Source organism: Entelurus aequoreus, linkage group LG09 (genome assembly GCF_033978785.1).
Source record: "Entelurus aequoreus isolate RoL-2023_Sb linkage group LG09, RoL_Eaeq_v1.1, whole genome shotgun sequence".
Taxonomy (NCBI): domain Eukaryota; kingdom Metazoa; phylum Chordata; class Actinopteri; order Syngnathiformes; family Syngnathidae; genus Entelurus; species Entelurus aequoreus.
This window is the reverse complement of record NC_084739.1, coordinates 32,552,774-32,563,625: the sequence shown is the minus strand read 5'-3', so window position 1 is coordinate 32,563,625 and position 10,852 is coordinate 32,552,774. Positions and strand designations below refer to the sequence as shown.

The window sequence follows — 10,852 nt, the reverse complement described above, 5'->3', positions numbered from 1 at the left end:
GACAGACTGGGAGGCAATTGGAGCGGCCACGAACAATCTGGATGAGTATACGGACACTGTGACCTCATACATACAGTTCAATGAGGCGCGCATCATTCCAACGCGCACCAGGGTTTGTTGTAACAACGACAAGCCCTGGTTCACACCCAAGCTCCGACAGCTGTGCAAGAAGAAGGAGGCTGCGTGGAGAAGCGGGGACCGAAGTACATACAGAGAAGCGAAGTACCACTTCACCAGGGAAGTGGAGAAAGCTAAATCTGTGTACTCTAACCGTTTACAGGAACAGTTCCGCTCCAATGATTCTGCGGCAGTTTGGAGAGATCTAAGGGCCCTTACGAACTATAAGCCCAAAACTCCCCAGGCCCTGAATGACCGGACTCTCGCTCAGGGCCTCAACACACATTACTGTCGTCATGAACGGCCTTCAGCTCATCAAAGCCATGCTCCCTCCACCATCACCCTCCCCACCAATGCCAGCACATCATTAAAGGAGTTAAAGGACTCCAATGACATCACAGGACTCCAAAAACATCATAAGACTGTAAAGACCCTCTCCATCAAAGAAGAGGATGTACGCCGGCAGTTCTTGAAGCTGAATACGCGGAAGGCCCCCGGGCCGGATGGTGTCTCCCCCTCCACTCTCAGACACTGTGCGGACCAGCTGGCTCCTGTCTTCACTGACATTTTTAACACCTCTCTGGAGCTATGCCGCGTGCCGTCCTGCTTTAAGACCTCTACCATTGTCCCTGTCCCCAAGAAAGCACAGATCACAGGACTAAATGACTACAGGCCAGTCGCGCTGACGTCTGTGGTCATGAAGTCCTTTGAGCGCTTGGTCCTGCCCCACCTCAAAGACATCACCGCCCCCCTCCTGGACCCACTGCAGTTCGCCTACAGAGCCAACAGGTCTGTGGATGATGCAGTGAACCTGGCCCTCCACTTCATCCTGGAGCATCTGGACTCCCCAGGAGCCTACGCTAGGATCCTGTTTGTGGACTTCAGCTCTGCCTTCAACACCATCCTCCCTGGACTGCTACGAGACAAGCTCTACCAGCTCAGCGTGCCCGACTCCCTCTGTAGTTGGATTACTGACTTCCTGACAGACCGAAGACAGCACGTACGGCTGGGGAAGATTGTCTCGGACAGTCGAACCACAAACACTGGTACTCCTCAGGGCTGTGTACTCTCCCCCTGGCTCTTCTCCCTGTATACAAACTGCTGCATCTCCAGTCACCAATCCGTAAAACTGCTCAAGTTTGCGGATGACACCACCCTCATCGGGCTCATCTCGAATGGCGATGAGTCCGCCTACAGGAGAGAGGTAGACCGGCTGACGTCCTGGTGCAGCCTCAATAACCTGGAGCTGAACGCCCAGAAAACAGTGGAGATGATCATGGACTTCAGGAAAGTCACAGCCCCACCATCCCCCCTCACCCTGATTGACTCTTCCACCCCCGTCCCCATTGTGGACTCCTTCCGTTTCTTGGGCACCACCATCACCCAGGACCTCAAGTGGGAGCGGACCATCAGCTCCCTCATCAAGAAGGCCCAGCAGAGGATGTACTTCCTGCGGCAGCTGAGGAAACTTAAGGTGCCGACAGAGATGCTGGTGCAGTTTTACTCAGCCATCATAGAGTCCATCCTGACCTCCTCCATCACAGTGTGGTTCCCCGGCGCCACAGTCCAGGATAAGAATAGACTGCAGCGCATCGTACGTGCTGCTGAGAAGGTGATTGGCTGCAAGCTCCCATCCCTCCAGGACTTGTTCTCCTCCAGGACCAGGAGGCGTGTGGGTCGGATCACAGCTGACTCTTCTCACCCTGGACACACACTATTCTCCCCTATCCCCTCAGGCAGGAGACTACGCTCCATCCAGACCCACACATCCCGCCACCTGAACAGTTTTTTCCCCTCGGCCATCAGGCAAATGAACAATAACTCCTAACAGCAGCTCCTTGAATTCCTTGAATCCCTTCTAAGTCTATCTGATAGCTCAGTCACAGCTCTTTTTATACCAAATATGTGTTATATGTGTTTTATGTCGCACGTTTGCACCAAGAAAAATTCCTAGTTTGTGAACTCGTTCCCAAACAATGGCAATAAAACGATTCTGATTCTGATCTGATTCTGATTCTGATGTGACATTGATCCTCCGCTGTTGCCATTTCTAATATAAAGTATTGTAAAGTTCTTACTTACAGTATATCTGCCATGAAAGCGCTAAAACATACCGGTATAGTGAGTTTACATTATTCACCCAAGGAACTTTAGTTATTAGAGTTCCGGTCAGACGGTTTTTCACGAGACACATTTCTGGTGTTGTTGTTTCCGGATGAGGAGATGCTGCTCCGTTATTGATTTAAGTAAAGTCTGAATGTCATTAAAACAGTTAGCTCCATCTTTTGACACTTCTTCTACACCTGTCCTTGCATGTTACACCGGTACAACAAAGATGACGGGGAGAAGCCATGTAAATAAGATCGCCCACAAAACGGCGCATCCGGAAGCGACTGTCAGAAAGCGGCTTGAAGATGATCTGTAAAACATAATCTATGCAACATTTTGACCAAAGAACCACCATTGCATGTTATGTAGACCACAAGGAAGTGTTTTCAATTTAGAAAAAAAATAATAATATGACTCCTTTAATGCGCCCTATAAATAAATAAAAAGAGCAAAAATAGACCATTCATCACCATATAATCCGGTGCACCCTATGGTCCGGAAAATACGGTAGTCACGGCTGTTGTGTCCTTGGGCAAGACACTTCACCCACCTTGCTGCTTCCGCCATCAGCGAGTGGATGTGACATATAGTGTATAGCGCTTTGGGTGTGGTCCAGGTACAGTAAACACATTATATAAATACAGACCATTTCCAGAATCAGCTGTTACTAAACATGTAACCTTATTCCAAAAACAATTGAGTAAAAATGTTGTGAACCTTTATTGGAAGCATTATGTATACTTTTGTAAATATCCATTATACAGTAACAGTGGACTTTTGCTGAAGCAGATAAAAAAAGGTTTAGATGTGAGTGCCTAGCATTCATAGAAACATATCACACTAAAAACAACTTATACAAAAAGGTGTCATCAACAAAGGGATTTGATTAGATCATGTAAAAAATAAAAATAAAAAAAGGGAAACAACTTTTAGATCATCCTTCATTTACCAGGCACTTATTTCCGTATACTGGTGACCAGCAGTGACTCAGTTTTTTTGTTCTTTGTTAGCATGTTTAGCCGGTTGGGCCATAAACACACAAACGGATCATGAGAATGACGTTAGAGCAGTACCTTTCTACAACACACTGATCCAAATAAAAACACACACACACAGGACCTTCACTATAAATAAAGAGGCCTTCAACACACTGTGTTGGCAAAAGACAAAACGAGGGAGGTTAGTGCAAGGCCTCTACATTATGTACACTGGTCCCCTTTTGCAGCATTGCACACACACACACACACACACACACACACACACACACACACACACACACGCACACACACGCGCACACACGCACACACAGGTGGACCCACAGGTGAGGACCTCTGCAGGTTCAACACACTCCCAGTGGATCCCTGAAACTTGGACATAGTGTTAGATAATAAGCACCGCAAAAGTTGATACAAGAACAAAAACACTCTTTAAAATATACAAAATGGAACAGTCAATTCTTGGCTATGTACTTTTTTTTTTGTTTTATCATCCCAAAAGACTCATTTTCAAACAAGTCTGCCTTGTGTAACAGTTACACACCTTCATGCACACACACTGATTTGAGCATCCTGGTGGTGATAATGAGGATGATAGGTTCAAGGACAGTTGTATAATACAAGACCACATTCTCAGTGTGTGTGTGGAGAAGAGAGGCACAGAGTTTGTAAAGAGTCTCTGCGACCGAACCGGCAGGCTCACACAGACAGGAAGTTGAGCAAGAGGGTTGTCATCCATGTTGCGTTTAAGGCAAACGTAAAAACTCCAGGCGGCGCTCAAAAAAAAAAAAAAAAAAGGAAAAAATCTGTGTGCGCTTCCACTGAAATGGCAAACAATTCTCCTTTCTAGTCTGAAATGCATATTTAAAATGATCCTTGGTCCCTGAAGAGTGAGACTAAATAGTCTGTCTTTGTTCGCAGGAAGAGAGAAGACTTAAGTTCCACTACTCGGGGCGTTGCTGTGTCACACTTTGCTATCAGAGGACGTCTCTCCCAGGGTGCGCACCACGTCGCTGAAGGAGGGCCGCTCCTTGGGGCTGGGGGCCCAGCAGCTGACCATGAGCTTGGACATTTTGGAGGGGCATCCTTCTATAGGGGGCAGCTTCAGCTTCCCTGTCTGCAAGCCTGCAGAGGGTGTTCGTTAGAGAAAAATAATGCATTCATTGATCGTTCAAATCAGGATTTAATCTGGTTTGACGCAACTGAGGCAACTATGGATTCAACCCAGTGTTGGTAGATGTGACAAATTATCGTACCAGAAGCTTCCATTGATCGTATTTTGAGAGACATAATCGTACATACTCCAAAGGGCGCTGCTTTGAGCCATTTGCTACGGTAACACATTAAAACAGACTGTGTATAAAATAGTTTATATAACACAGTTTTACCTGTACATAAACTAACAGCACTGTTGGAACAAAGCTGCTACCTGCAGAACAGCGCCCCCACCTGCCTGTAAAGAGGCACGTGAAACAATGCGCAACGTCAGGTGCAGCGGAGGATGTATCCTGTTTGTGTTTTCAAGGGCTCAAATGATCCCACATTAGGGCATTTTTGGAATGATTGTACATTGTACAGAGGGTAGGACTGGCCGATAAAACAATATCAATGTATATTGTGATAGACACGTAATCAATATCAATAACAAATGCGTCCAATAAATTGTAAACATTTTTTTCTCTTTCTTGTTGGAAGAAACCAGAAGTTGCAAAGTAAGGTTTGTTGCATGAACAAAGGCACTCGCCTTCTGGTAACCGAGCAACGCAGGAAGTGATTACTGATGAGTGGGAGTGACACAATAAAGCCTGGTGTACACTCTTGAGTCACGTAACTCTCGCGTAAACGACGCCGTCTTGCCCCCTCCCCTGAGTACCTTCCGCAAGCCTTGCATGCACACCCCAGAAATCCTAGCTTTGCGTCTGTGGCGATGCAGACCGCAGAGCTGTGATTGGTCAGTTTTTGCAGAGGAGGGTCCCCGACCACAGGAGAGCAGACTTAAGACACATTTTTGTATGAAATGAAACAACAGTGATTAAACATTTGCATGAAAACAGATAGTGTGTACTTCATATCTCCGTAAGCTCTAAAAATGATTATTGAATGTGTCGTTTTTCAGCATTTTGTGTATTGACACTCTTTTTAACTTTTATTGCCACACATCAATAGCACATGACCATACACATTACCACCAGCATGTCGTTAAAATAGTTACTTAACAGTTTGGTTGATTTATAATTTCATGGTAGCTCCCTTTTATTGCATTGCACAGCCCGTCTTCAGGAAGGTATTTTACTCTGGTTGATAAGTTAAACATCAATTAAAAGTAAACTGATGATTCAGAATGATTAGTTTCAGTGTAGACAACGATGTCGATGTTGTGGTTGTCGTCACTCTTCAAGAGAAGGTAAATATTTAGTCAACCACAGCTACGGTTGCTCCTTCAGGACGCACTGCCTCTTAGTGTTTTGACAAATAATTACACGTCTGGCACCAACCTCCACAGAAGGACTCTAAATCAAACAAGACACGTGAGAGGGGAAGCAAGCTACGTGACGCAAGAGTATGTTCCAGCCTTAACAGCCAATTAGGCAACAACTATCAAGTTTGGTAGCGTCATCTTGTTGTCTCGCAGTTGGTTCTTGAGAAGAGAAACTAAAAATGAGTGCAGCAGAAAGCAAAAAAATGTTGATAAAACAGGAAGTCACCTCAAAGGTATGGCAGTTTTGGAATTTTTTAAAAACAGACCGTAGTCAGACCATTGTGGTCTGTGGTTTTGCAAGACTCTCGTCCTCACCAAGACCAGTAGTACCACACCACCTTAGGCGTGCTCACCCTTTAGAGCACAGCCATAACTTCCTGTCCCTAAACCTGCAGAAAATTGTTCTTCTCAGGTTTGTCCATGTTTACATTTTCACACTTTGTACTATTTTATTACACTTTAATAAGCATTTATATTCCTTATTTCTCCACCTTCATTTTAAGAGGTTAATTATCGTTACGTCCATCCATCCATCCATTTTCTACCGCTTATTCCCTTCGGGGATGCGGGGGGTGCTGGAGCCTATTTCAGCTACAATCGGGCGGAAGGCGGGGTACACCCTGGACAAGTCGCCACCTCATCGCAGGCCCAACATAGATAGACAGACAACATCCACACTCACATTCACACACTAGGGCCAATTTAGTGTTGCCAATCAACCTATCCCCAGGTGCATGTCTTTGGAGGTGGGAGGAAGCCGGAGTACCCGTGTTCAATGTGATTTTAGAATTGTGTTTACATAGATTGAGTGTTTTGTGTTGACATTTCCTTTCCTTTCTGCCTTGATAACTGAGGGGATTAAAATCAGAGTAAGGTTACATTTTCAACAAAAATGTTTACATTTATTATATTTTTTTCTTAGTCCTTATTTTCGATAGGTCATAAAAAATATAAAAAATGATCGATATTGACTGATATAAAACACTTATGTCGTGATACAGTTTTCAGCCATATCGCCCAGCCCTAACAGAGTGAAATTATCGTAAAAATATGTTAAGTATGGTATGTCTGGCAACCAGTTTGCAGACAACATGATGTCAGCTATAGAGAGTCAACGTCTGCTCTGGCACAAGTATTGTTTTTTTTGTTTTTTAAATGACACTGGCATGGAAACAGGAGCACAGAACATTCAAAGCTTCTCCCATTTCATCAAAATTCATGTTTTTAAAACAGCTGATCATTAATTTCCAACCAGAGTAAGAATATAATACATAATGATTTTACTTTCCATCATCACTTATGAAAATGCTTATTAAAATTGATACTAATATAATCAATTTACATTCCATCACGTTATGATTTTATTTAAAAATAGATACAAAAATACTTAATTTACATTTTGTCACATGTTATGAAGCTGTTTGAAATAGACACTTAAAATAAAGTAATTTACATTTCCTCACATGCTATTATAATGCTGTATAACAGATACTAGAAAAAAAATACATATTGTTGATAGATAGTAATAGAACATATTAGTAAGCTGTTTAAAAAGTTTTTGCTTATTTTAGTTTATTGCAAATTACTGCAAGTTTAGATTGTAATTATAACTTTGTAACTGTATCTAAAAAGCAAACTATTAAACATAGTAATTAGCTATGAGAGAAATAACTACACATTTCAATACTTTATTCCACTTTTAGTAGAAGATATGGATACTGTAGATATCATGTACTTTAGTGCAGTATGTTATTTATTGACTTTATTCAAGTTAACTTTTCAATCAGGTACGAGGCTGTGCAATAAAACAGCATATTTGTATTGTAATTGTATTTCTTAAAAACCTATTTCAACCATTCGACCTAAAATATGTAGTAAACAACAAGTTAAATTCACTTTCAAGAGATTTTCAATATTCTGTACAATTCTATCTGGAATATTTACACAGTTGTGGTGGTATGTCATGGCAAAACTGCTGACACTGACCTTCTAGCACTTCATTGTCTCCAAGTTTGGTGTAAGGCATTTCCCCGTGACTGAACACCTCCCACATGAGCACTCCAAAGGCCCAAACATCAGACTTGGTGGAGAAGTCGTCTTCAAACACGGACTCTGAAGGGAGCCAGCGCAGAGGGATCCACGCTTGTCTGTAGTGATAGTACTCACTAGACACACACGGACACACACACAGACCGCGCACACAAAGAGGAACAAGCACTGTTAGTCGCCAAGACACCTAAGTGAGACTTTTAAATACTCAGAATTCCAATTGACGTGTCTGACCTTTTGTAAACGTCCTTGCTAAGGCTGAGGGACGACACTTTGATGCGTCTCTGACTGCTGACTAGGCAGTTACGAGCGGCTAAGTCTTTGTGGACAAAGCGGTGATTGGACAGATGTTCCATCCCACGAGCCACTTGGGCACAGATGGAAACCTGGACAAAGGGTGGAAAGGTTGAAGGGAAAATTACAATACAGTTAATCCCCGCCTGTTCACGGTTCGACATTTGGAATATCAAAAAAGAAAATTTAATTATAACTCCAATAGAACACGATGCCGTCATTGACAGAAAAAAAAAAGTGCTGCAGCTATAAATCCAGTAGAGCAGACCTGGGCATTCTGCGGCCCACATCCGACCCTTTGAACGTCCCTGTACGGCCCGCGTGAGGCCAATCATAAATTACAAAATACATTTTAAAAAGTATCTATCTCGAGTGTGCAATACAACGGTGCTGCTTTTGTTTTGAAAAGCGTTATTTGTATGACTTCCGTGTAGACGTATGCTCGTGCGCGCAGCGGAAATCACAAATTACTAAATACATTTTAAAAAACATCTATGTCGTGCGTGCAATACAACTGTGCTGCTTTTATTATGAAAAGTGTCATTTATGGGCGTGTATGTCCTGTTAGTGAAGGCGCACAGCAACAAGTGATGCCTGGTTATCCCCGAGACGCTAAAAAAAGAAAAGGTGATGACGAATAGCGTGTTTTCAACAAGACATGGATTGCCAAGTAAAGGTAAAGCCGTGTGCTTAATTTGTAGTACACATGTTGCTTTGTTTGAAGAATATAGTGTAACGACCTGCTGAAGTTGATGTTGTCTTGAGTTGCGTAAATGAGGAGTGAGGATATGTGCGTGTGGAAGGAACGAGATAAGTTGAGCTGTGTTAGTATAGCTTGCTCAATAAAAAATTAAAAAGAGCGTCAGACTTGGTGTGCACTTCTTCTGGACGCTACAATTGGTGTCAGAAGTAAAACTTTGCGCATACTGCGCTGCTTAATTGTGTGCGCAGCCTGCTACGTCATCGAGAGGTACGTGCCACGTGAGGAGCTCGCCGCAGACAGAGAGAGAGAGAGAGAGAGAGAGAGAGAGACAGAGAGAGAGAGAGAGAGAGAGAGACAGAGAGGGGCAGTGTCTACAGGTGCCATGGGGGAATTCCGCCCTCAATGAAGACTCCCAGGTTTGATGGCAAGGCGAACTGGGAGGCATTTCATCCCACTTCTGACATCATTCACAACAAAGAGGATAAAGGATAAAGTGACAGAATTGTACTATTTTGCATGGTATTACACATCAGGAAGCATTGTGTAAGAAAGTGTTAAAAATAAAACCATCAAAAGCCATCTGCTTTTGAATAAAGATAAGTTAGGTTAAATGAAAATATTATTATTATTTATCTTACGGTATATCAAAAATAATTTAAGCAAAATTTAATTGAAATATTGTCGGTGTGGCCCTCCAGCAGTGCTCGGGTTGCTCATGCGGCCCCCGGTAAAAATCAATTGCCCACCCCTGCAGTAGAGGGTGCTGTCTAAAGATAATTCACTCTTAAGTGTTTCAGCAGGAAGATGCTTTCACAAGGCATGATGTTGTGTAACTGTACAATACTGCACTGTATTCTTGTAATTCTTTCTTAATGTACAATATTGAATTTAAAAGGTGTTTGATAGCATTTTTAGGACTTTTCATGGGTGCGATCATTGTTTTATTGAAATCACTGGCTATGTTTCTTGTTTAATGAGCTGATAGAGTATGAAGTCAGGGTGTCGTGTGTCAATCATTAACACTTACTTTGGTCTTCGTGCTGATGGGCTGAGATTTGACCTTGTCATCTTTGTTCTTAGAAATCCTCAGGAACTGCTTTAAATCTCCCTGACCACATAGACAAGAAGGTATTTTAACCTAAAGTCTACATGAATCCTTTGCTAGATGTGTTATTGTGTAAGTATACCAGGTCGTAATACTCCAGGACCATGTAGTGCGGCTCCGCCTCTCTGCACAGGCCCAACAGACGAGCTACGTTGGAGTGGCTGAGCTTGGCGAACATCTCTGCTTCTCTGCGAAAGTCAAGCTGAAGCTGTTCGTCTTTAGTCTGGAGGCTCTTCACCAGCACCACCGTTTCCTCCTCTCTTTCCTCGACGCCTTTGGCTTTGGATAAAAGGACCTCGCCAAACTCGCCTTTACCTGCGAAGATGACCAAACGTCACAGTCTGCTCAATGATGATTCATTTGTTAACACGTGTTTGCGTCCTGTGGATCAGTTACCTAAAGTAGTGATGGTTTGCAGGTTTGCTCGGGGAAAGTGCAGCTTGTCGCTGTTGACGTGGCTGTGGCGCTTCTCGGTTGTTGCCATGGTGCCCATGTTAGTGAGTGCCACCTCCTCCTGGATCTCAGTGGTGGTGTGGCCATTTTGCTGAACAGCCCCGCCTGATAAACACAGCACATATTCAAAATTGGAAAATAATTGATGTGCCTTGGGTGTCCAGAAAAGTGCTATACACTGTAAATCTAACCTTTTATTATTATTATTACTATAATAATAATAATGTTGCCGTCATAACAGGCTGTCAATGTATATAATCAAATCTATGTGTATGTACAAGATTATACCAAACAGCAGCTGTCCTATTAAGCTTAAGCCTCCAAAATGATTGAGCGAATGGCTTTGACCCAGAATTTTCTCATGGTAATAAAATGTACAGATATTATTTTTTTTTTCAGAAAAACAAACAATTCCCAGAGTGTGTGCATGTCTAACAGAAATACATTTAAATTGCTGCCAGAAAAGTGGCTTTTGGATCAACCTTATTAAGTTGGACATTACAACTTATAATAATAGCTTACAATGTTTAATTTATTAATTGTAATAT

General features: G+C 42.9%; 1 protein-coding gene across 2 annotated transcripts in view; it reads right to left on the bottom strand.

Annotated features, from left to right (window-relative positions):
* Nucleotides 1-2,936: 2,936 nt before the first annotated feature.
* Nucleotides 2,937-10,852, bottom strand: part of ptk7b (protein tyrosine kinase 7b) — a 156,948-nt gene continuing 149,032 nt past the window's right edge. For both annotated transcript variants that reach the window (XM_062058585.1, XM_062058586.1), the window contains 6 exons: nt 10,248-10,409; nt 9,934-10,166; nt 9,774-9,854; nt 7,984-8,135; nt 7,687-7,865; nt 2,937-4,346 (listed from right to left, as the gene is read on the bottom strand). In XM_062058585.1, coding sequence (XP_061914569.1) covers nt 4,186-4,346; nt 7,687-7,865; nt 7,984-8,135; nt 9,774-9,854; nt 9,934-10,166; nt 10,248-10,409 — 968 coding nt within the window. In that variant the 3' untranslated portion in view covers nt 2,937-4,185. The remainder of the gene's footprint in view (nt 4,347-7,686; nt 7,866-7,983; nt 8,136-9,773; nt 9,855-9,933; nt 10,167-10,247; nt 10,410-10,852) is intronic.